General features: G+C 40.1%; 1 protein-coding gene and 1 long non-coding RNA gene across 2 annotated transcripts; one reads left to right on the top strand and one right to left on the bottom strand.

Moving 5' to 3' along the window:
- Nucleotides 1-529: 529 nt before the first annotated feature.
- LOC127504295 (uncharacterized) lies at nt 530-7,403 on the bottom strand. The gene is made up of 2 exons (XR_007927341.1): nt 7,285-7,403; nt 530-4,445 (listed from the first exon to the last, which is right to left on the bottom strand). It is a non-coding gene; the product is annotated as an uncharacterized LOC127504295 (long non-coding RNA).
- A 932-nt stretch (nt 7,404-8,335) lies between these two features.
- On the top strand, nt 8,336-17,717 carry LOC127504043 (solute carrier family 22 member 5-like). Its single transcript, XM_051878371.1, has 11 exons — nt 8,336-9,071; nt 11,454-11,984; nt 12,389-12,492; nt 12,728-12,882; nt 12,993-13,164; nt 13,357-13,483; nt 13,573-13,670; nt 15,751-15,965; nt 16,713-16,895; nt 17,026-17,161; nt 17,261-17,717. Exons 2-11 carry the CDS (start codon nt 11,598-11,600, stop codon nt 17,352-17,354), a joined length of 1,671 nt encoding a protein of 556 aa, XP_051734331.1. The 5' UTR covers nt 8,336-9,071; nt 11,454-11,597; the 3' UTR covers nt 17,355-17,717.
- The last annotated feature ends 8,053 nt before the right edge of the window (nt 17,718-25,770 follow it).

The following is a 25,770-nucleotide window of genomic DNA, read 5'->3' as shown; positions in this document are numbered from 1 at the left end:
AGAAATCTAACATAATGTCACTTCTTTGCTATTTCAAGATACTGCTTTCCAAAATTCCACCCCTATAAACCAACTGATCAAACATGGCCGTCAGGTACAACACGGCCCACATATTCACATTTTAGACAGACTACACAAAAGCAGAAGACCAACTGGATGCAGAGCAGATGAGACACATTGTCATATTGGACAATGTAAATTTCCACCTGCTCTAGTCTAAAACTGGTTTCATTAGCGTCCACAATTTTCACTCCAACACCTCCCACCATACTGTCCCTTCCTTCCACCCATTGAGGAGGGGTTTTTTGTTTGTTTTTTTGGCATGGAAGGTTTACAATCTCCAGCCCTGTGTCAGGATATCCCTATATGACCTAACTGATGCAGGGTCTGTGAAATAATGGATTCGCCATTCAAGAAGATTCTTCCCTCGCTGTCTTGAGAAGAGGACATCAGCTGCTATGACCAGATCCAGCTAGGCCAGAGATGATGCTTAGGTGTTTTTTCTTTTTTTTTCATTTAAAATCATGCTTTTGTTTTTTTCTCCACAAATGCTTTTGTTCCTGTAATATATTGTATTTAGAATATGTTGTATTTTCAGTGCAAAATGTAACCTTTGGAAAGTCATGGATGTATTGAATGGTTTTACAATGTGGTGAGAAATAAATATTTTATCAATGTGCAGTACTGGTCTTGTGTGTTTTTTTGTTTGTTTGTTTGTTTGTTTTTTTGTCAATATATTCATGTACTTTACTCTAACAATATCTCTGAAAAAATCAAACCCAGACTATATCATTAGAAAAGTATAAAAATGTTTAAGATTGAGCACAGCAGTGTGTAAATGAATCAAACAGAATCAGAACGAATGAACGTGTGACAAAATGAGCCTTGTTTTTAAAATTGTGTTTAAGCAATTGTAAAAACTGTAACACAGCAGTGTGTTTGTAATTTGTAACTAAATACTTTTTGATGTATTTGTGGCCATCTCTGGTTGGAGACACTTGATATTCAGCAGTGTTTTGATCTGCATCGACACCGCTGTATGAGAGCTGAGCTGGACGATGACATCACTGTTTCTCCAGAGCTGACGGTCAGATAAATGAACTAAATTACTAACTAATGATTTTTACAAAGGAATGAATCAATACTGAATTTACTTAAGCTGGACAATGACACCATTTTCTTTAAGAGCTGCTGTGCAGCCAAAATTATGTTCCTGTTATGACTGTGAAGCTGCTTTGACACAATCTGCATTGTAAAAAGCGCTATATAAATAAAGGTGACTCGACACACAACACTCCTACATCACACAATTAGCCAAATAGTTAATTTTCTGCCCAAAACCATATTTTGTTATACTGTACATATACTAACTCTATCAAAACACAGCAAACCTGATTCAAAATCGAGTCGTTCTGTCAAACACTAGCACTATTTTCTATCCAACATGAACATAAAGTCAATCAGAGCGAAATGACTGTCAAAATATTAGTTGATGGCATTATGAAAACTACATTACTGTCATGTTTCAGTTCTACCTGCAGAAAATATGAATCCATTGTTTTTATAATTCAGTTTCCTGTTACTGCAGTAATGCTCACATGTAACCCTTTCTACATTTCTGGTTGATTGTTGAATGTGTGTATTCTTGGCAACATACAGTCTAAAAGTGAACGAGTCTGTACTGTACAGTAATGTACAGTAGAAAAGAAGAAGAAGAAACAGAATTGCTCAGGGACTTCAGTGTCCTCTCTGTTGAAATCTCTATCTGGAGGAGTGTGTGGTGTTGATGGTGTGCCCTTGGTAGTTAGTGCCCTACACAGACAACATATTCTGCATATAGAGAGAGCAGTGGTAGTGGAATCGTTGTAGTAAAAGAATTACATTAAGCTTTTACTGGAATGAAAACATGAAATTGCTGCCGTTGATCAACAACAAATCCAGCATACGTGACCTTTGGTTATTATGGAAGCTTTTTTTCTGCCACAGAATTTTTTTTAATGTAAAAGGTAATTGTGACTTTTTGTCTCACATATAAACTAGGAATTGGGAGAAAAAAAATGCCTTTTTTATTTTATATTCATGGCAGAAATAAGCTCCACATGTGTAAGAGGGAAAACCATAGAGATGCACAATCCAGCACACATTCCTCCTTTCCCATTACTCTTCTCATCCCGTCCTGATCCAACTATTCCTCTCCTCCTTCATCTAAGATGAGAAAGATCCATGATTTTGGTATGGGGTAAGCTTGTATGAAAAGAAAATTTAAGCCTTTTAGAAACGTGTTAATTGACTGCATTTTGTGTGAAAACAACATGAATTGTGTTAACGGTATGGATGTTGTGCTAAATGTGTTTAGAGTTTTGAAAATGTGACTACAGATTGGACAAAAGTATGTTAGCAATTGAAGAAAACTGTAAATGAACAGCAATAGTTGTGAGAAATGTGCGTCATGTGCATCAGGTCTTAAAGTGACAGCAGCCTAATAAACCTTGTTGTGTCACGGGTTTGTAAACGCCACAGAAGCGAGCGCGGCGAGATGTGGAGTGGAGGGAGAGCGACGACACAGCAACGGCTTCTGATTCAGATGGATTTATTTCACTCTCGATGAGTTAAAAGCATAAAAACTTCCCACAAACGTACACTGCAATGTATCATTACACACAACACAATAAACATATTATACATGCTTTTGTAAGCTCACCGTGAATTACACAAATACATTCATATCCTGTGACAGCTATAATTTAATGCACAAATGCTCAGACGTTCACATTTGTGCTCTGCATTGAAAATATATATGAACACGCTGTTGCATCATTAATAACATTTGAGGCTTATTTTGCGGCGTATGATCGGTTAAAGGGCTGTAAAGACAGGTTACACTCACAGTGTGGATGAATCGTGTTTGTGTCAAAGACTCAGGATCGTTTGAAGAGAACTTACGCGACGCAGAAACTCTTACAAAGCAAAAACAAACACTAATTTTTGAACCATTACTGCCTATATCACACACCTGTCAGGAGATCAAAGCATGCTGTCGTGAATAATTAAGCGGGGTGTATTCTCATTGGATAAGGACACATCGTCTCATGAATAATTATGAGCCACTGATGAGTCATCGATGTACTTGGGTACAAAAAAACATCACGTCCCGTGAAGCTGACATGAAGACTAACTTAAACCTGGAAGATTTTTACAATGATCTAGTTATCTCCTACAATTGAATCTAACAGATGGTAACATGATGGTCAACAACACACATAACTCTGTTAAAATCTCAGAAAATTTAGTTTAGGGTTTCATGAACTGTTAATGTTAATCAAACAATAAAAGACACTGACTGAATAACTTCTGTAACTTTAATAAGGATAATCTATATTAAATGTATAATTTATTTATACAGAAGACTGTGCTGGGTTTTACATTTGATCACTTTATTTATATATATATTTCCTACCTGAAAATCTGTTTACAAGGTTACAGAAAATAAATAAAATACATATATATATATATATATTTTTTTTTTTTTTTTTTTTGTGGGGCCAGTAAAAATCTGAACCGGCCAGTAGAAAAACCCTGATATAATAAAGGCACAGCTAAATGATATTAATTATAATGGGTTTATGTGAAGGTTGTTTTAAGTTCAGTTAAATTAAAAGTTGATATTTTTCAAAGACTATTAAATGTCACAATTGACAGCTTTCAATTATACTGTAATGTTCAACGGCTATAATTATTGGCTAAAATTAAGAAAACAATTAATGTACGAGAGACGACAGTATCAGGACTGGAATCAGTGATTCATGAGATCATAAACACATGACATTAATCACATATTTGAAATATACCGTCTTTATGTTATCTACATTATTTTGAGATACAATGTGAAATTATTATAATATAGAAATATATTGAAAACTTTTTAACTGTTTAATGTTACTTACCAAAAGTGTGTGATTAATTAGTTAATTTTTTAAATAGAAAAACATATATAAAATTATTTAAAACCCCCAAGTTTTTGTTAATTACCAGGCTTAAATCCTATATTTGATGTGGTCTCAACCTCGTCTTGTAAAACAATTACGTTGATTATTTCAGTGTACATGATCCAGCTTTAAGCTGCAGTGAACATGAGCGTCTCAGAGCTGCACATGACATGTAAGTCATCAGACGTCCGCCCGGTAACCCACATGCATGCCTCAGGACGTTGCTCTCAACTGTCGGCTCATTGCAGAATCCTAGGCAGAGGCTGCTTGGATTTCTTGTAAATCACGTGACTTTATCTCCAGCAGTAATACTGCAGCGTGACCAGGCGGAGTCGCCGTTGAGGGGAAACGCAGGCATTTACAAGAAATCCCTCACTGCAAGTGGAATTTACCCAGCTTCCCTGGATGACATGCCTAACATATCTCACTGCTGTCTGATTGGTCGTCTGTGACACCTGTCTAACATAAAACAATAACAATAAAGACACGAACCCTGAGGTCAAACGAGAGTACCTGGATCATCAGTTTCTCAGTCTTGAGCCTGAATTAATCTGGGAAATGGCGTTAGTTTCCAAGAGGAAGCTGCAGGCCTGTGAATTCCACACCATCACATGTGTTCAGTCACACAGAGCCGCCGCATGTGGAAGTGTGCAGCGGTAGTGGCAGCGGCTCCACAGACGTCGGTCATCGTGATTGTGCAATCTGAGCTCAGTCAATCTGTGCTCTCTCATCTCATGAAACACTTATTTCTGACCATAATCTCTTCTGTTGTTGCACTAAAATAGACTGATTGATCTGAAACTTGTGCTGCCTGAAACGCCAGTTCGTACAATGTAAAGAGTGATGGATGGAAATGTGGTACAGACAGCTTTGAAACGAGTTTTATGACTGACATAATATCGGTCATACCAGCCATCTGCAGGCTTTATCTCATCATGACTGATGTCTGATGATAGTTCACAGTTGTTTGCTTTAATCGTGTGCAGTGCTGAAGGAGAAAAACATGACCTTCACATTAAAGCTCAGCCACAAATACTGACTGGAATTCAGGCCAAACACTCGATGCGTTTCTTCTGCTACTCCCTCACACACTGCATGTTCAGTTTATTTCCTCACATTGTCTGTAGAGAGCTCGGTCTGGGGCGGTCAGGTCACCTTTGACACCCACAGGGAAAACCTGCTGATGTTGTTACGGAACATTTACGGATCATTAGGACAGCTTTCAGTTACCACAAAGGACATCAATTACACTGAAATGGAATCTGCAGCTAATTGATCCGGCGTTGCTTCTGCTCATTCCTCTGTGGAAAATAACTTCCTCATAGTTACAGTGACAGTTTTTGAGCAGTGATGAAAGTTCTGTGATATAATCTAATGCATTACAAAAATGCTTACAGGTTCTTCTAGGTCGTCAACGTATTTAATTAGAGCAATTATCGTTTACTGGTCAGGCCTGTAAAGAGGCACTGGTTTGCATGTGAATGTGTTTGTGTTTCTCACCATGGCAACATCACAGAGTAAACAACATAGTTCAGATGCTGATATTTCAATGCCAACTGACATACTTAGATATGTTGATTAGCTGAGATTACGAAAACATCACATGGTGGATATTCTGTTAAAAAGCGCATACAGCGCCATCTGCTGAACACATGCTAGAAAACAAACTTAACTTTCAATAACAAGTCATTAATGTCCAGTAAACACACATGACTCTGACCGGTCAATAATAGCGGCATAACTGAGCGCTCATCTGTAGACCCGTCTGTCCGCGGTCAGATCTACAGTAATGCTGTGGAGTCAGTCGGTGCTTCATGCCAGTGTATTCATTTATTTAAGAAGTCATTATTATAGTTAGGCCTTTCGGTAATCCAATAAAGAAATGATGAAGACTGATGAATTGTCCACAGCAGCTCCACAAAAACACAACATGAAAAAATACTATAGTAATTTATAGTAAATACTATAGTGTTTTTGAACCATGCTATAGTAAAGTACTTGAATTAATTTGTTGTGGTAATTCTATAGTTGCTGTGGTAATATAACAACTATAGTAATAAAAATAAATTACTTTACCCAATACTGTAATACATTTTCTACAACTATAGAGTATATTATACTACAATACACTAGTTTACTGTAGTAAAAACTAGTATTTATTCCAGTTTATCAGTTCACTATAGTTAATACAACAGTATGCTGTAACATTCATTAACAAAGCGTTGTAAATACTACAATATATACAGTATACTACAATTTACTATAGTATGGTTCAAAAACACTATAGTATTTACTATAAATTACTATAGTATTTTTTCATGTGGGAAATAGCATTACTGGATCATTCTCAATCAGGGTTTAGAAAGTTGTGAGGTGTCAGTAAACGTAGCCCCTTCTATACACTACAAATAATCTACATTTTGTTTTTCTTTCAGATAATGTACGAACTGTTTGAATGCTGTGCTGCAGGTTCAGTTGTGTAGATCCGGGTTAACAAACTCCGCCCACCATCTGTTTACTGGCTGTTCTCGAGCACATGTGATCAGACTGCCACCTTCTGGACAACAGACAGACCTCTAACTAACCCCAGTGCGTCGTTATGCTTGTCAGTGTAAATCTGCTTACTGAGATGATTTTACACTCGCATTGACGAAGCGTTAGAATCTTTGCTGCGGACAAATTAGCGAAAAAAGAAATGGCAAAACAACTTAAATTAAAAAGAAAACAACAAAAGAGAATACAGCCTGAGTCTCGTCGCAGCTGTAAATGCGACCATAAAGCAACACGGCGATGACACAATCCTGAGAGGAAAGGACGGCGGTGGAAACTGGAGCGCGCTGACGCTCGAGCGTGACGTCATCACGACCGTTACATGACCATCATAGAAAATACTGCAAAACTATTACGCCAAAGCTGTTCCAGAGCAAAGAAAACGACTAACTTAACGTTCAGAAGCTGTGCTAATGTAACGCCACGTCGATCCTCAAATCTAAAGTGGATAAACTGTCTCACAAGTTTCTTTAGGCCGAAACACTTTCTCTTTCACATTCATCAACAGACGATCTGATCGAGTAGAACATGAAATTCTCAATTCTACACACATCGATTCTCAGGCCAGCAAACGCAGTGCAAAAACGACATTTGTAAACCATGACATTAAAAAAAAAAACAGTGTTTTTGTTGCGATGTATTAGTTCGTAATCTAAAAGCACCTGGGGCCATCATCAGAACCATCATCATTTTCGTGTCGTCTGATTATTAAGATTACAGATTTGCGTTATTAAGATAACACTCTTACCTGAAAATCGATTATGTTGTCATTTTCACAGAATAAAAGCGGTTTATCCGAGTTCGTGATGGGCGCCAACGGCAGGACTCGCACAAAAGCTGTTTAAAGCCTCGGCTGTTTTACTTTCGCTTTTCAGTGAGTGTGAGGGAGGGACACTGATGAACGACACACAACACGAGCACATGCTGTCAGACACACTTCAGTCAGGACACGGTGTCCCTTTTCATCAGGATGTTCTCTATGGAGTTTCAGTAGGATATTATTCACGAGATCCATTATTAATGATATAGCTACTGCTCTAAAATATTCATTATAAACTCACAAATGTGTGACATATTCAATTTGTAATAGTTTATTCTGATTTATTCTTAATCCACGTCCAGAACTGATTTATCACATATCAATGATAAAATAACGCTCTACTTATGGCAAGCCGTTTTGACTTTTATTCATTCTCAGGATATGAATTATTAATATCAACAATTCAATTCTTGATATCAGGAATTACATTTTTCCACCAGTAACAATGTTAATTCTTTATTTTAGTTAAAATGCTAATTTTTGATATCAGGAATTACTTTCCAGAAGTAAAAAAATAAAAAATAAAAAAAAAATAAAAAAATTTTTTTTACTAGTACTGTATTTCTGATATGTGAAATTGGAATTTCAACTAGTAAGAAATCAATTCTTGATATCAACAACTGAATTTGAATGGCAGCCTGTGGTGACATTTCACTAGTGAAAATACAATTACAGATCTCTAGTTTTTATTAATTCCTGATATCAAGAATTGAATTGTTGATATCAAAAATTCATATCCTGAGAATGAATAATAGTAAAATGGCTTACCATACTCTAATCAAACTGTTAATCAAACACTGTTAGGCTATTTTTTTTCCCACCATGTTTGGTCAAGTGGAAATATCGATGGTATTTACAGTGAAAATTTTCATGAAAAAGTAGCAGTTTTTCTTTGCACTAGACAGATGATATTTATACTGGTAGATATATAGGATACTATTTGTGTTTTGTACATTATAAGACAATTTGCAATAATAACATCATATTCAGTGTATATTTAATTAAATCATAAATAGATGCACTGCAGTCCGATACAGACTTACTGGACCTTTCTTGTCCCTCTCATTAAAGCCCGTCCAATTAAATCATGAACATTACAATCTTCCAGTTCACACACACACTAACACACACACACACACTAACACACACACACACACACACACACATACACACACACACACACACAGTCTCTGATCATTGCTTGAAGACATTAAATATGCTAATTCAATGATGTCTTCACAGATGTGTGTTATCACTGAAAGTCTCATCAGTAAATACATCAAACCCACAGACAGCGAAGCACCATTACAAATGACATCATCATCATCATCACTTTATCTCCTGACAGAACCCAAGATGTGCTTTGTGAATATATGCATATACTGAATTATGCATTGAAACAGTAAACACCGACCAACCTCATTATTATCATTAAACTCATTGCATTTAGGAAATGAAAATGTATTCCCTTTTTCCAGACTGAAACGTTTCAGTGTCATTATTGCTTTCATTCATCATATCTGTCATTGATAATACACTCATTCCAGGTTCAAGCATCAAGGTTTGCACTCGTGAGGTGTTTCTCATTCTTGAATCTGGACTGTTCTGTGATCAGATGATGAATGAGGTGTTAAAGCTGATCCTGTCAGAGATGAAGTTAAATAACAGAGGCAGAAACACACACTCGTCCTGCGCTCTCTCAACACCAGCGACACGTAAGTCATCCATCAGACACTTTGTTTTTGAGAAAATGTTGTTTAATAGTTTTGGCTCTTGTTTCACGTAAAACTTACAGCAGTTTTAGGAAACACATTGTTAATGAATATGAATCATAAAATGCATGTCACTGGAAATGTTCCAGCCATTTGTCCAGCTGTGAATCAGGCTTTTACAGATGTTTAAGTCTTTTCCAACACTTTCAAGTGGTAAACTATAATTATATATATACAGTCAAACCAAAAATTATTCAGACATTTTTGATATATTTTTACTAGTAGGTTCAGGACACTATAGTTCATTTCTGTAAGTGAGGATAGCAAAATAAAGTAAACTGTGACATATTATACCCAAAAATTCTTCATACAGTGGACTACCAGTAAAACTGATACAAATATGGAACCAAAAATTATTCAGACACTTTGACCTGACCATGTTTTGCTTAAGTGTTATCTGACATAATTAAGATAATTTTTTTCTGACAGTTTAACTCTGAGATCTTGTCATATTTTATTACCATTTTTTTAAACTATAGTGAATAAACTGAATTAATGAATGAAATGTTCAAGGTGTCTGAATACATTTTGGTTTGATTATATATATATATATATAGCCAAAATTTTAAAAAAAAAACAGCTTATAGTAAACTGCCATATTAAGTAAACAAGACAAACAAACAAACAAACAAAAAAAATCCTAGCATTGCCATTACTCCATGAGGAAATATAATTTTGATACATAATTTGCTAGATGATGGTGGTTTAAAGGGACAGTTCACCCAAAAAATGAAAATTCTGTCATCATTTACTCACCCCCAGATTGTTCCTAATCTGTATAAATTTCTTTGTTCTGCTGAACACAAAGGAGGATATTTTGAAGAATATTTTGAAGAATATGGGAAGAATATGGGGCACCATTGACTTCATGGTATTTTTTTCCTACTATGGAAGTCAATGGTGCCCCAAAGCAGCCTGGTTACAAACTTTCTTCAAAATATCTTCCTTTGTGTTCAACAGAACAAAGAAATTTATACAGATTAGGAACAATATGGGGGTGAGTAAATGATGACAGAATTTTCATTTTTGGGTGAACTGTCCCTTTAAACCCAGAGCAAGAATATATGAATATGAAGGAAATTGTGCGTCTGAAAGCGTCAGCAGAGGGCGCTGAATGAACAGCTCACTGGAGAAGATCAACAGTAAAGAAATAAAAATGAAACGGACGTGATGTGACTAAAGTCAAATCATTTTAATGATTTGTAAGGTTAAATCTGATCATCGAAGCTCAGCAGCAAAGACACTGCTAGGCTAAATTAAACGAGATTAAACCCATAAAGTAGACATGTGTTCGCTTCACTTTATGTAGCTATAATCGTGCAAAACTGGATCAGTTTTTGTGCGAGTGAGAATAATGTTTCAGAGAACATCTTTCTGCTGTCTGTATTTATGATGCATATACACTTTTTTTTTCTCATCATAAAATGAACTGCATTTTCTACAGAATAAAAAAGTTATCGCTATTCTTATAGGCCTACTCTTTTGGCTGTTTTATTTAATAAAAATATATAATTGAATGCAAAGAGGACATGATGTTTATAAAAGTTGTTTTTTACTGTAGGTGATTTGAAATGACAGGACAGGTTTCAGTATTTATGAGATTTTATACGGATTTCACGCGCTGAAGTTTATCGTGACTAAACGCGTTTCCTTCAGTTACACACTTGTCTTTACGCGACATACTAACTTAATTTTAACCATTTCAAGTTTTTATTTAAAAAAAAAAAAAACGTTTTTTTTCAGGTTATCTTAGGGTGGCTGGAGAGGATTAGCGCAAACATCAGTTCTCATTTTTGAACATTTAGTTTTCGTGTTGTTGCTCTTTGACATAGATATAATTAGTAATTGTCATTTAAATCAGTGCCATTGAAACGGTGCCATGAATAACTCGGTCAACCGGGTCCGTTGAACTAACGGACAGGACATGCTGATGCTATTTTAGGCGCCAAATTATTGATCACGTGGACCGCACGCGATGCGCAAGGTTTTAAAGTTGATCTTTAATCAAGGCTATTTCTTTTTTGATTTATAATTTATTTATTTTGTCCCTTGACATTCTAAGTAAAACAAGGAAACATTTTCAAGGATAATATTAAATTCAAGCAACATAACGATTAGAATCCAGCATTTTCCAATCATTCCGAACTCTGTAGGAATCCTGCTGAACGCTTATCCTGCTGTGGAGTTTTACTCCCATTACAGCTAATCAGATTGCAATTCTTTTGGCTCCTTTTAGTGGAAAAATGTGCCTTGGATTAGTTGCCATGTACATTATGTTTGAAGACCAGTTCCATGGCAAAACTCACCCTTCTCTCATGTGTTCAGGTGGTGGACAGCAGCCTTCTCCTCAAACAGACCAAAGACCTGAAACCCAAAGCTGAACTCTGCAACATGTTGTAACTCAGGGGGTTTGGACAAAAGGCATTTTTACAGTCAGCTGATTCTTCTGTAATCTCCAGCACAAGCAGAATGGGAAATTATGACGAGGACACTGCCTTTCTGGGGCAAAAGGGACCATTTTTTGCGCTCCTTTTCTTCCTCTTGAACGCCATCTACATTTCCACCGGGTTTCATGGCCTTTACATTGTTTTTGTCGGGGCTTCACCATCACATCACTGTCAGGTAGCGGCTGGAAATCTAAGTGAAGAATGGGCGAGAGCGAGTATTCCCAAGGAGATGGTCAATGGAAAACTGCAGACCAGTCAGTGTTGGAGATACAGTCTGGAGACGGTCCGAAACCTGTCGGCTCAAGGGTACTCACCCCAGGACGTGAACCTCACAGACATTAAACGAGAGAAATGTGTGGATGGATGGAGCTACAGCACAGATATCTACCACTCCACCATCGTCTCTGAGGTGAGGACAACCTAAAACAAAGATTTTGGAGGATTTGTGTATTTTAATTACATATATGACACAGTTTTAACTAATAAACATAATACATATTCAATGAAACAAGAATGAGATTTGTGTAGTAGTAATAAACAAAATGTGTTTTAAAATATGTTTACCATCAATAAAAATCCAGTTGATTAGCCTGTATGCTGATTTGAATGAATTCGGGTTTAAATAAATTAAAAAAGATGCAAATACTTAAACTATGTCATGAGTGTGTGTAAACTCAAGTCTTCGTCATTGAATGGTCTGCTGTATTCTCCTCAATAGCAGTACAGGTGTTTCATTGGACCAGTAATAATAACACGCCGTGTCCAAATGAACACATGATGGTAAGCTGCTGTTTTACTGTGTTTCTCACACAGTGGAATCTGGTGTGCGACAGCGAGTGGAGAGTCCCGTTCGCAACCTCGACGTTATACATGGGCTACTTGTTGGGCTCTCTTGTTTCTGGTCAACTTTCTGACAGGTACTGCTTTTGTCCACATATCATAATTAATGCAAACAGTCGGTTTTGATGGAGAGTATCTGTGTGCTTTACAGATCTAGTAAGCTAGTGAAGCAATGGTAAAACAGTTTTTGTTTACGGGTCTACTTCCACTCTCATAACTGAAGATGTTCTCGTTGCTCTCTCCTAACCTGGAGAGTGTGTTCGTCCACACCACAGAGTTCATGTATCCACTGACGTCTGGTGTCTGTCTCAGGTTCGGCAGGAAGAAGGTTCTCTTCACGTCTCTGGCAGCTGAAGCGCTGGTGATCCTGGCGCAGTCCTTCTCTCACTCGTGGCTGATCTTCTGCGTCCTGTATTTCTTTGTTGGCACTTTCCAGATATCCCTGTACCTCACAGCTTTTGTACTTGGTAAGCATGTGATAAGATGAGATGTCACTGAAGGAAACAGAAGTGAATATAATCTGGTCATGTTGTTGCATAACTGAGATTCACCCCACATGCTGTATTCATTCTCAAAGGTAGCGAAATATTAAGTAAATCCCTGCGAGTTCTCTTCACTACGCTGGGAGCTTTCCTGCATTACTGTATCGGTTACATGGTGCTGCCCTGGATCGCCTTCGCCGTCCGCGACTGGAGGACACTACTGAGGGTTCTGTCGGGGGTGACGGTGGTGTACGTCCCTCTGTGGTGGTGAGTCACAAGAAAACACGCCGGTCACAATCAGCGCTGGGCTGAGTAACCAAATCTGTACTCAAGTACAAGTGATAGAAGTAGAAGTAATAATGTTTTACTTCTGAATCAAAACAAGCAAGTCTAGTGTGAACTGGTTCAGACTCATCATTGAGTCTCTCCATTTCCCCTTTTCTCCATGATCAAATCCAGGCTGATCCCGGAGTCTCCGCGGTGGCTTCTCGCTCAGGGACGAGTGCTGGAATCTGAGGCCATCGTGAGAGAGGCGGCGAAGAAGAACAAAGTCACTGCGCCGGAGGTCATCTTCAGCGCGTCCGAGGTCTGACCGCTGCACTGTCCAGACTCGAAGTAGCTACTATAAGTGAGGTTTTGTGAAAGACAAATCTGTTTTTGTACAATTATTTCTAGGTTAAAGAGGATTCATCCCAGAACAGCCAGTACAGCGTGTTTGACGTTCTGAGGACCAGCGAGATCCGCAAAACCACCTTCATGTGTTTACTGCTGTGGTGAGAGACTACCAAATACATGACACTGCATGCTTTAACCTTTTTTTATTAAGGCATTTTTTATTACTCTGCGAACAGGGAATGTTCTGGCAAGGTTCTCCCCAAGTTCCTGTAATGTTAATAGAACATTCATTTAAAGTTATCTGGTCTTTAATAACGTTAGCACAAAAACATTATACGTTAGCACAAAAACATTATACATGATCAAATGTTTCCTTAAAGAAACAAAAATGAAATTTCTTTCTTTCTTTAGATAAACACAAAGATTTTTAGGAAATTTTTTTTAGGATTTTTAGGATTATTTTCCTAAAAGTCTTTGTGTTTACCTGAAGAAATAAAGTCATATACATCGAGGAGGGCATGACGGCAGCGTTGGGGAAAATATTCTGAAACTGTAGCTTTACAAGCTACTCATGAGCTAAAGTAGTTAAGAGACAGTCAATCTACCCTTCTGAAAAAGTGGTGAGCTACTCTACAAGTTACCTTAAAAAATTAGGTCACTACATTGAAACTACTTATGATTTCAAAGAGCATTGTTTTATTTTGTAAACTATCCAAACACTCAATACTCAAATATATCTTAGACTGACTGTCAAAGTGCAATATTGCTACAAATGTAACATCAATGCAAGAACAAAAAGTATGCAAGTTATGCAACTTAAAATGGATACACAGTAGTCAAAAAATCATATTAAACTCACTGAGACGCGAATCATGAGCTGCTCCCGTGAACACCATGTGCTTCACTCTGAAACCCGCCGCAACCAAATTCTGCTCGATTGACAGATTGCTTCGCCAAAGCAATGGAGCATCTTTTGGGTTCATTACAAAACGGTCTATTAAATTATGATGGGTCACCATTGTAATTAAATCAGAAATAGACATTTGATATAGAGTGCAATAAGGCAGGATAATTAATTACTTTAAAAAATCTATTCTACCTGTATGTGCTCGAAGTCTTGGACGCAGACAGTGTTTTAGTCTTTGGTTTGCATAAATTGCATACAAAATGTAACCTTTTCTAGTCGATTCATGTGAAATATCAGCCCATTGTCCTTTACATAATCATCAAACTATCTCCTCTCGGTGAACTGTAAGAGGCGTGATATAACAATAGAGGGCGGTAATGCAGAATTTTAGTTTGATCTAACAAGAAGACGCTGCGCTACTTCAATGCATTGCAGGTTCATCAAAACCCAAAACGGAATGTAGCTTGTGGTCACGCTAACCCTACGCTGCTACTTTCTGGGAAAAGCTACAGTTATTAGCGTCGCTACTTGAAGTTAGTAACTCCCCAACACTGCATGAGGGTGAACAAATGATGAGAGAAATAGAAATGCCATTTTTGGGTGAACTATCCCTTTAACGTTCGCATAACCATGAAAAAACATTTTTAAAGCATTTAAAAAACTGGATGTTTTGCATGTTCAGAGAACATTTAGAAATAATGTTTAATATGAACATTAGCGAAACATTCTTAGAACATACAGTGCCACTTGAAAGTTTGTGAACCCTTTGCAGAATCTGTGAAAATGTGAAAAATTTTAACAAAATAAAAGAGATCATACAAAATGCATGTTATTTTTTATTTAGTACTGTTTTGATTAAGATATTTTACATAAAAGATGTTTACATATCCATAAGACAAAAAATAGCTGAATTTATTAAAATAACCCAGTTCATAAGTTTGTGAACCATTGATTCTTAATACTGTGTGCGGTTATCTGGATGATCTACGACTGTTTTTCTGTTTTGTGATGGTTGTTCATGAGTCTCTTGTTTATTCTGAACAGTTAAACTGAGCTCTGTTCTTCAGAAAAATCCTCCAGCTCCTGCAGATTCTTCAGTTTTCCACCATCTTTTGAATATTTTCACCCCCGGCTCTTAATGCATCGTGTTTCCCTCTGGAGCATCAGTGAATGTTTGAACCTTTTTTAATATTTGTGTTTGAGTCCCTCAAATTATTAACATTTTCACAGATTCTGCAAGGGGTTCACAAACTTTCAAGTGGCACTGTATGTTAGTTGGCTGGGTTTGTTCTTTCCATGTGTCAGCGAGTGTCCTTTCCTCCCTCTGATAGGATGGCTATCAACATTGGATATTTTGGCTTGTCCTTGAACACCACTAATCTTAGCGGCGATCCGTTCCTCAACTGCTTCCTGTCCGCGGTGACTGAGGTGCCGGCCTACATCGTGTCCACGTTCCTCCTGAAGAGCTGTCCACGGAGACCCGTCCTGTCTGCGTTCCTCATCATAGGAGGAGGATTTCTGCTTCTGGTGCAACTGATTCCTGAAAGTAAGAGCTCACAAATGCAACACGGCTGAAAGATTTGACCAAAATCCTCTTTCTGATTCAGGTTTTGAAGGTTATCCTAAAATTGAACAGAGGTCCATGGAACATGACCTTTTGCTTACAACACTTACAGAAAGGGGTAGTGTTGAACACAAGAGTCATTCTGTGCATTTACTCATTCAGCAGAAGATTTATCTAGAGCGACTTACAAACGTCACAAGGCCTTGTAACGATAAAAGAGCAGATGTGAGTAACACAGAAGACACAGCAGGAGCATTTGAAGAATTGATCATAAAAGGCACGTAGAGGAGCGCAACTTCAGAGTACTTTGAAGAAAAAGCATCAGCAATCGGTTTATTGACTCGATCCTTGTTCAAGCGACATCTATGAACGCCTGTGAGTTTACTATGGGTCGAGGATTAGCTTACGTTCCACACAAGTAAAACTGGACTTGGACCATTTCAAGGAAAAGAGGTTAAGCCTATTACTCACATATTTATCAGGAAAGCTGAACTGGACATTTGAAGGCCACATTCACATGTTTCTGCAGATTTAGAGCTTATACTGTATAGAAGGATGCATAAAACGTTATTAAACTTTACATAAAGGTTGGCGGGTCTGAATGGGTACGTTTACCAGTTCTGAAATATTTCTGAAAGAACATATTCTATCAGCAGGCAAAAGCATTTTAATAAAGGCAGACATTTCAAAGCAGCGATCAATCAGCGTAATGATGAGGCTCTTTCACAGGTCTTCATACGCTGGCACTGGCATTAGAGATGGCTGGCAAGTTCGGCTTCACCATGTCCTTCACGGTGGTGTACATCTACACGGCGGAGCTCTATCCCACCGTCCTGAGGAACCTGGGCATCGGCATGTGCTCTTCAGCCGCCCGCATCGGCAGCATCACTGCGCCTTACGTCATATTCTTAGGTAAATCAAGTGCTTTGAGCAAAACTTTTCATTCATGTCATTTCAAAGAACAGATTTTAGAGAATAACTTTAGGGGGAAATACTTGAAGATTTTAGCGATGACATTGTGTTCTGCCCTCTATTCACACAGGTACTTTCAACAAGTATCTGCCCTACATCCTGATGGGAAGTCTCACCATCGCTTCCTCAATAGCTAACATGTTTTTGCCCGAGACGTTTGAGAAAGTGCTGCCTGAGACTCTGGAACAAATGCAGAAATGCAAAAGGTAAGTCTTCCATCTCTCGATTTATGGTTGTTTTTTAAACATAAACAAATACACAAGTTTCTCATCTTTAACTTTTCATTAAATATGACCTGCTTTTAGTTTTATTAGAAGAGATAAACACGGCTTGGAGGAAGGGAAAGGATCCATCACCATGAAAGAACACACAGCAGGAAATAAATACATGAATGAATGAGTAAAAATGATCCTCCAGTCTTCACACAGGAAGTCAATGGCTTGACATTATTTAAATGTGAATGAAATATGAATACAGGTCATTTCATTTTTACATTGAATGAGTTTGTTTTGTAATATATTAACACAGTGTATTTGTTTTTTTCCTCTCTGCCAAACTGTAAGTGGTATCAGCACATGAATATTTTTATTTAAAATTGACGTTATTTAAAAGACAATAATGGTTGTTGTGAGAACGACTGAAGTTGTCGTAAGACGAATCACATGGAGATCGAGCTCAGAAATGGTAGTTGGCGTACAGAATGATGATTATTGAAAGTGGATGTGCAAAATGCTCAAATAAAAGCAGTGTTTTAAACAGATAGTCACAGGCCTTGATTGTGATTGGCTGAGCTGTGTTTGAGTCATTGTAAAATACTCTATAAACACACACCTGTCCGTCGCCTCATTACATCAGTATTACACCACTCCACCGGTGTGTCTAACAGTGTTCATTTAGCTGTTCTGAAAGCACTGTAAACCGTGGCTTCATTGGGCTTATTTCATTAATTAAGAGCATGATTTAAACAAAGGTTATTAATAAAAAACAGCCTAAATACTACAACTGCATAAGTACTAAAACAGCACCAACTCTCTTATATTTAACACAAGGCTGGAGTTTTACAGCACTAACAATAAACTTACTCAATCCGTCCCCTTCACTAACTCCATCTGGTGACTACAATCTAAAAACCCTACTGGAACAAACCATTTAAATAAGATTAACTTTTGCCTCATTCATTCTATTCAGCAAATAAAATGATTATCAAGAGCAAAAATAAATAGATACAACAAATAGGGCAGATAAAATCACATTTGCACATTGATTTTCAAAAAATAGCTCAAATGAGCACTCCCCATCTCCCTTTAAGGCTGTGTCAACCCTGTTAAAACTGGAATTATAAAACAGCAAACCCAAATAAACTATGAATAAGTCCATGGTGAATACAGTGAAAGTCCATGATGGGAGACTCCACAGGTGCTCCTGCAAAGTCCTGTTTAAACAGACGTACACTCCCTGAGCAGTTTATTAAGAACACTTGTACACCTAATCACTCATGAGATCATCTAATCTGCCAATCAGCCGAGCGCATGAGCTACAACATCAGGACAACACGTCAGGTTCTTCTTCTGTCAGCCATAAACAAAGAGCTGGCCTACATCCATCTCACCAAAGCACAGGCTGCTGACGGCAGGGTCAGAATGTGTGTTCTTGGCATACTCTGGACCTGTTAATACCAATCAATCATCAAGTGAATAGCTATCTGAGCATTACTGCATTACTGCATCCCTTCATGAACACAGTTTACCAGTCTTCTAATGGCCATGACCAGTGTGATAAACTCATCTCAAACGAGGTTTCATGAAAATTACGATTTTAAATGTTTTCTCTATTAGGGTCCCTGGATTTTAAAGCAAACCAATCACAGTTGTCTCTGCATAGACATGATGCAAGAAATACAAAGTATAAACGTGCCTTTAAGCTGAGAAGATAAAAAGGGACCATTATTTTGTACTACAAACACAACCATACTTTTCCATTAAACAGACCCCTAGTTCTTAAATGAAATTAGATGCTTGTCATGTAACTATCCCTGTATAAACGGATTGTTTTCTATGTAAACATGAGCTAGATGGACATGTTTGACTGTTGCACTTGCGTCTCAACGGAGAGCCGCATGTTAAGAAAGCCATTTAAAGTTAAAAGTTCTTTTATCAAACTTTTATCAAACATATCTCCAGGTTTTTTTCATTCCACTGAATCTCATGATTTTAAACGCAAGTATTAATGTATGCATAAATACATAAGTTCATAATTGTTTATGCAATTTATGAAATTATATTTGATTTATAAACGTTAGTTTAAAGGTGCAGTGTGTAAATTTTAGTGGCATCCAGCGGTGAGATTGTGAACTGCAACCAATGGCAGCTCACCCCTCCCTTTCAGAGCAAAATAGAGAAGCTACGGTGGCCGTCTGGCCGACACAAGTCAAAGATGTCGTCTGAGACAGCAGAGAGTACATTAGCCATCAAGCAATAAAGTTTCTTTTTACTTCTAACAAAGAATGGTCTCTGCTTCTAAACAAAACAGATGACTACTACTACTACTTCTACTACTTCTTCTTTGTGTGTATTCAACGTAGTGACAATGCGAGCTGCCTCAAAAAACACCAACGATTTAGAAGAAGGACAACATTGTGACTAAACGCACTCTGTGGAGCAGTTTGTCCATTTAGGGCTGCTGTAGAAACATGCCGACGCAAAATGGCGACTTGACATGAAGGGGGATCCGCAGTGTATGTAGATATAAATGGCTCATTCTAAGGTAATAAAAACATAACGGTTCATTACGTAAGGTCTTTATACACCACTGAAAACATAGTTATGTATATTATGTTGCATTTCTGTCAATAGATACTCCCAAATTTTACACATTGCACCTTTAAACGTTATGCACTCTTTTGTACAGATGGTCATGCTATTTCAGTGCTTTGAATAAACAATGTAATGCAGTGCATTAATTAATATTATGGTCATTGCGCCCTCTTGTGGCCTTAGGAGACAAACCAAAAGCTTTTCCACCAACTGAAATTATGCCTTTCGAATATAATTCGAACATTAGTAATGTTTTTCGAATTTGGTTTTTCAGCCATTTTGACAGCCCCAGTGCCAACCACGTCAAAACCACTCAAACAGATGAAACAATAGGGTCTTATAAATATACCAGCACTTAGTAATGTGCCAAACTTTTTGTCTTTATGTATTTGAAATATCAACAACTGCCTGTGAAGTTTTTTTTTTTTTTTTCTCGGAGAGAGGCTAACAATAGCAACTAAGCTAGTTTTGAAAGCACAAAGATTCAAGGCATCTCCAAAGCCATGCCTCCTCCAAAACACATGAACACAGAGTCTGCAAAGCGTCACGCCAGACAGCATTGAATTACCTCGTGTCTCAAAGCACATAACATTACAATAATAACGAATGTAAACAACTTACAGAGCTGTTACTTGTACCACCAAACTGCTGCAGATTAATTTCAGTGTTGATAGTGTTGCCAAGAAACCCATAATTCTGAGTGCGAAGACTCGAACAGCTGAGTAGGACATCACGGGTTGCCAATGCCATCTCTTAATTACAGTTCCCTTTCGAGAGCTGTCACTTCAACACTGCGTCAGCTATGCTGCGGGAACTCCCTTCAAAATTCCTGAATTATAGGCTAATGCCAGTTAGAAAAACTGGCCAATTGCCGCACGATATGCAAATCACATGCAAATACTGATGGGGTATCCTGGCAGTATAAAAGGCGAGGAGAGTGGCAATTACCTCAGAATCTCTTCCTTCACGCTCATCGTCGAAGTTGCACCTGAGGATTTATTTTCTTCTTTGCATCTGATGGTGACTTTCTACAGAATCTGCGCGGGCCCTATCGACCCGCCGGACACCCACCAACACTGCGTGGCCTGGCCCATGCTGAGGCGGCCTTCCTGGACCCCGGCTGGAGGGACTACTCACGTACCATTTTAGGGGCAAGGCCCACTGCCACCAGCGAGCTGCTGGTGGGCCCTGCTCGCGGAGACGACGACAACAAAGCCTGGGACTGCTGTCCTCAACCGACTCCCCATTCCCCAGTCATTTTTGCCGACTTTGTCTCCTTTGGCGCAACCAGGGAAGATGACTCCTTGTTGATCTCTGCTTCATTCCATGTTGATCTCTGCTGGGCTGCATCCGAGCCCGACCGCCCTGACATCGAAGGCCCCTTAGACCTCCAAGCGGAGCTCATGAGGGTGCTAGAGAAAGCGGTCAAGGAACTATACCTCTCGTGGAGCGCTCTGGACGAGCCGACCAGAAGTAAGTTGGACTCCTGGTATTTCCAGACGGGCAATTTCCTCGCCGCCACCAGGCCGCTTCGAATAGGAGGACGCCCTTCTTCCCGGACGTCCATGACCACGTGGTTAAGTCGTGGTCTGCATCCCAGTCGGCATGGGTCCACGCATCTACCCAGGCCTTCTTCTCCCACGTGGACGGGGTGGAGGCCCGCGGATATGTGCGCATGCCCCCGATCGAGGAGACTGTCGCCGAACACCTGTGCCCTTCTGCTATCTCCTTAGGAGCGGATCTCAGCCTGCCATCTAAGCCACGCAGATTCACGGCCCATCTTGTGGATAAAGCTTATGCCTCCGCCATGGGCTTTATGGTAGTCCTCCACAGGCACCTTTGGTTAACCCTGACCTGAATGCTCCTATTACTCCCTCCGGCCTCTTTAGTGACGCAAGGAGTCAGTGGTCGAGCATTTCTCTGAGGCGCAGAAGCGCGGAAAAGCGATGAGCCACGTGATGCCCTGTCGCTCATTCCAGTCTCAGTCGAGGTCTCATTCCTCTTCAGCACGCTGAGAGATCTTCTAAGCAGCCGGCTGCTATATTTGTCCGACGCAAACAGTGGACGCCGTTTGGCAAGAAACGCCACGGCCCGAGGAGGAGCTCTCGCTTGCGGATGGCCCCGCCCCGAAGCGACGTTCTGCATTATTCACAAAAATAGCTTTCTCCTCCTCCTCTCAATACTGCGTTACTCGCCCTGCCTCAGAACAGCGCAGAGCCGCAGCATGTACTTGTGATGGCCTCCCATCAGCCTCGCCGGGGTTAAATCTCAGTTTCTCAGCGTCGCCGTTGGTGGCAATGGTCAAGGACAGAATACAACCACTGGACAGGTGGAGAGCCATTCCTGGCATATCGCGCTGGCTACTGAATATAATTCAACACGGGTATTCTCTTCAGTTCAGACGCAGACCACCCAACGTCACTAATGTTACCCCAAAACGCCCTGATTCTGAGACAGGACGTTCACAGTTTGCTCGCGAAAGGAGCGATAGAACACATCCCTCCAAGTTAGCTGGAAAGCGGTTTTTACAGCCGCTATTTTGTTGTGCCCAAGAGAGACAGAGGTCTGCGTCCGATTCTAGATCTGAGACCTATAAACTGAGTTCTTCACAAGCGCGCCTTCAGGATGACAACATTGAAGCAGATCCTGCCCAAAATCCGCCCTGGGGACTGGTCTGGTGCATCGGTGCATTTAAAGGATGCGTACTTCAGATAGCGATGCGCCATAGGTGATATTGGAGATTCGCGTTCGAAGGCAAAGAGTACCAGTATGCAGTGCTTCTGTTCAGCCTGGCGTTGGCCCCCCGCATGTTTCAAAGTGTGTGGATGCAGCGTTATCCCCTCTCAGAGAGAGTGGTATGCGCATCTTAAACTACCTGGACGACGAGATGTGCTGATCAGTCATACAGATGCGTTGATGCATCATTTGGAAGCCCTGGGGCTGCGAGTGAACATGCAGAAAAGTATGTTCACCCTGTGTCAGTCGATAATCTATCTGGGAGTTTGCTTCGACTCGATAACTATGTGGACCATCCTTTCTCAACAACGTGTGGAGAACATTATTTCTGCCCGGCGCCATTTCAAACCGGGCAGATCTGTTCCACTGAGGGAATTGAAGAGGCTTCTGGGGTTGATTGCGTCAGCCTTCTCAGTCTGCCATCTGGGTCTCCTGCATATGGGTCTGTTGCAGTTTTGGCTCAAGTCTCGAGTCCCGTGGAGGACGTGGACATCAGGCCATTTGCGCATTCTGGTCAATCACAGCTGCATCAGCGCTTTGAAACCGTTTCACAACCTGGACATGTACAGGCAGGGCATGCCCCTGGGTCTATTGACGAGGCGCACCATTGTCATGACGGACGTGTCCACCTCAGGATGGGGCGCGGTCTCTGTGTGCTTACCGACATCAGGTCTCTGGTCGGAGTCACAGAGAGTGGCACATAAATCGCTTGGAACTGCGCGTGGTCTCTCTAGCTCTGGAAGCTTTCCTGCCTCAGCTAGAGCAGCGACATGTTCTGATTCGCACCGACAACAGGTCTGTGGTCTCATACATATATCGCCAGGTAAGCTGCCCTGTGTCAGATGTTTTATGTTTTCTGCAGCACAGACTGGATAGTGAGAGTCTGCTGTCCACTCTAAAGGTTTATGTGGCTGCTATTGCCTCGTTTTGCTCCCCGGTGTCCGGGCAATCGATTGGTAGGCATGATATGGTGATCATATTTCTCAGGGGAGCAAGGAGATTACATCCTTCACGGCCACCTTCTGTGCCACCATGGGACCTAGCTTTGGTTTTTAAACCCCTCTCTCTACCTCCGTTCGGGCCCTTGGAATCGATTGCAGCAAAGGAGCTCTCTCTTAAAACTGCTCTCCTATTTGACCTTGCTTATGCTAAACGCATTGGGGATTTGCATGCGTTCTCTGTGAACAAGGATTGTATGTGTTTCGGTCCCGGTGACTGTAGTGTCACTCTCTGGCCGAGACAGGGCTACGTGCTGAAGTCTCCGTCCACGCCCTTTAAAGCGCAGGTTGTTTCTCTGTCTGCCTTATCTGCTGAACCATCAACCTCGCAGAACACTGATGCTCTGAGTGCTGTTTGCCCGGTCAGGGTGCTCAGGATATAATGGCTACTGTAATGGCCACTTTCCAACAGTCGGACCAGCTCTTTGTGTGCTACGGGGGCTACTCTAAGGGATGGGCTGTTTCTAAGCAGAGGCTTTCTCACTGGATAGTGGATGTTATTGTGTTGGCTTATGCTAGCCTGGGTCAGGACTGCCCCTTCCACATCAGGGCACATTCTACGAGAGCCATTGCATCATCTTGGGCTTGGTCTAAAGGTACGTCCATTCAAAATATATGCTTTGCTGCTGGCTGGTCTTCTTGGAACACCTTCGCCAGATTTTACAAGCTGGATGTGCCATCTGTGGCTTCTCAAGTGCTCTTGGTGAGTTAAGTTTCACTTATTCAAGTGTCATTATGCTGCAGAGTTGGTTACCGCTCTGCTGATGATGCTGTGTACGCTCGTGCTTATGCATTCATGTGTTTTTACATATTCTTGTGTTAGTTCTGCCCTTATCAGTGCAACCTGCACTTCTCTCTATCTCATATGCAAATTTTGGTATGCTTAAGCTTGGTAGTCTCTCATTGGCCTAGCTTTGTCTATCATACTGAGCTTCTAGTGGCGCCGCCCCTCTGTGGCTTGCTACCTCCTGCAATTTGTGCAACTTATTCTGGTTTCTGCTACCTCGCAGCTCTCACGGCGGGATTTCATTCGGATCCCGCAGTGTAGCTGACGCAGCGTTGAAGTGACCGCTCTCAAAAGGGAATGTCTCCGGTTACTATCGTAACCTCGGTTCCCTGAGAGGCGGGAACGAGACACTGCACAAGCCGCTCGCTCAGCTTACAGCGTTCAGTTGTGATTCTGAGGTAATTACTGCTCTCCTTGCCTTTTATTCTGCCAGGATACCCCGTCAGTATTTGCATGCAATTTGCATATCATGCGGCAATTGGCCAGTTTTTCTAACTGGCATTTGCCTATAATATTCAGGAATTTTGAAGGAAAGGGAGTTCCTGCAGCGTAGCTGATGCAGTGTCTCGTTTCCGCCTCTCAGGGAACCGAGGTTACGATAGCAACCGGAGACGTAATTACGACATGGCGTGAAAGCAGCATGAGCTCGTTGTTTTGGTTCAGAAGGAACTGTAAAAGGTGCTCAGTGACAAATCTGCAAAGCCTCATGGAACGCGCTGACGTGCGACGTCTGTGTGAGCAGGGAGTGCGGAGGGAGACGCAAATACACGTTGACAGGCAGGTAGGACCTCCTATCAGTGCATTTGGACCATTTTTGGCCATGAGACTTCCACAGAAGATATACGTACATTTTTTTTTAATAATAGAACACTTCAATTATTGACTTCTTTCATGATATGAAGTTTCATCCAGTATATAAGTGTTTCTTAAAAACATTGCCTACCCTACCTTTAATGTATGCATACAAACCATTTATATAAAAAAGACAACTGAAATGAAAAGCAAGTATTAAAATCATGCACATCCCCAGTTCTGAGGTCAGCTGATCAGTCATATGTTAACTTCAGCCATAGTAAGACATTCCAGTCACTGATGCTCGTCTCAAGAGACTTCAAACACGTGATCTGACAGTGTTACCTGTGCTGCTTTCATTTCAAACCTTGAAGATGGTTTAATTTTCACTTATGTTTGAATTGTATTGGCATCACTGCAGAAGTGTGAAATCAGCCAGTATCACTGGACAGAAGTCAGTCCTTCACACCACACCTCTCTCTGCATGTGTATGAATGACGAGAGAGAGAGACATCCAAAATATTTATTTCATTCAGCAAAAGAAGTGAGCTCAACATGGCTTGCTTTAATTGCAAACATTTATTACAATTTCTGATGGAAACAACTGTATCTGTCATAGATGGACCGGCTCATGGAATGACTGATGCATGGAGGGACAGCACAGGAAATAAACCGCATCCGTGTGTCAT

The sequence above is a fragment of the Ctenopharyngodon idella genome, chromosome 2 (assembly GCF_019924925.1).
Source record: "Ctenopharyngodon idella isolate HZGC_01 chromosome 2, HZGC01, whole genome shotgun sequence".
Lineage (NCBI taxonomy): Eukaryota > Metazoa > Chordata > Actinopteri > Cypriniformes > Xenocyprididae > Ctenopharyngodon > Ctenopharyngodon idella.
This window is presented reverse-complemented; position numbering and strand designations above follow the sequence as displayed.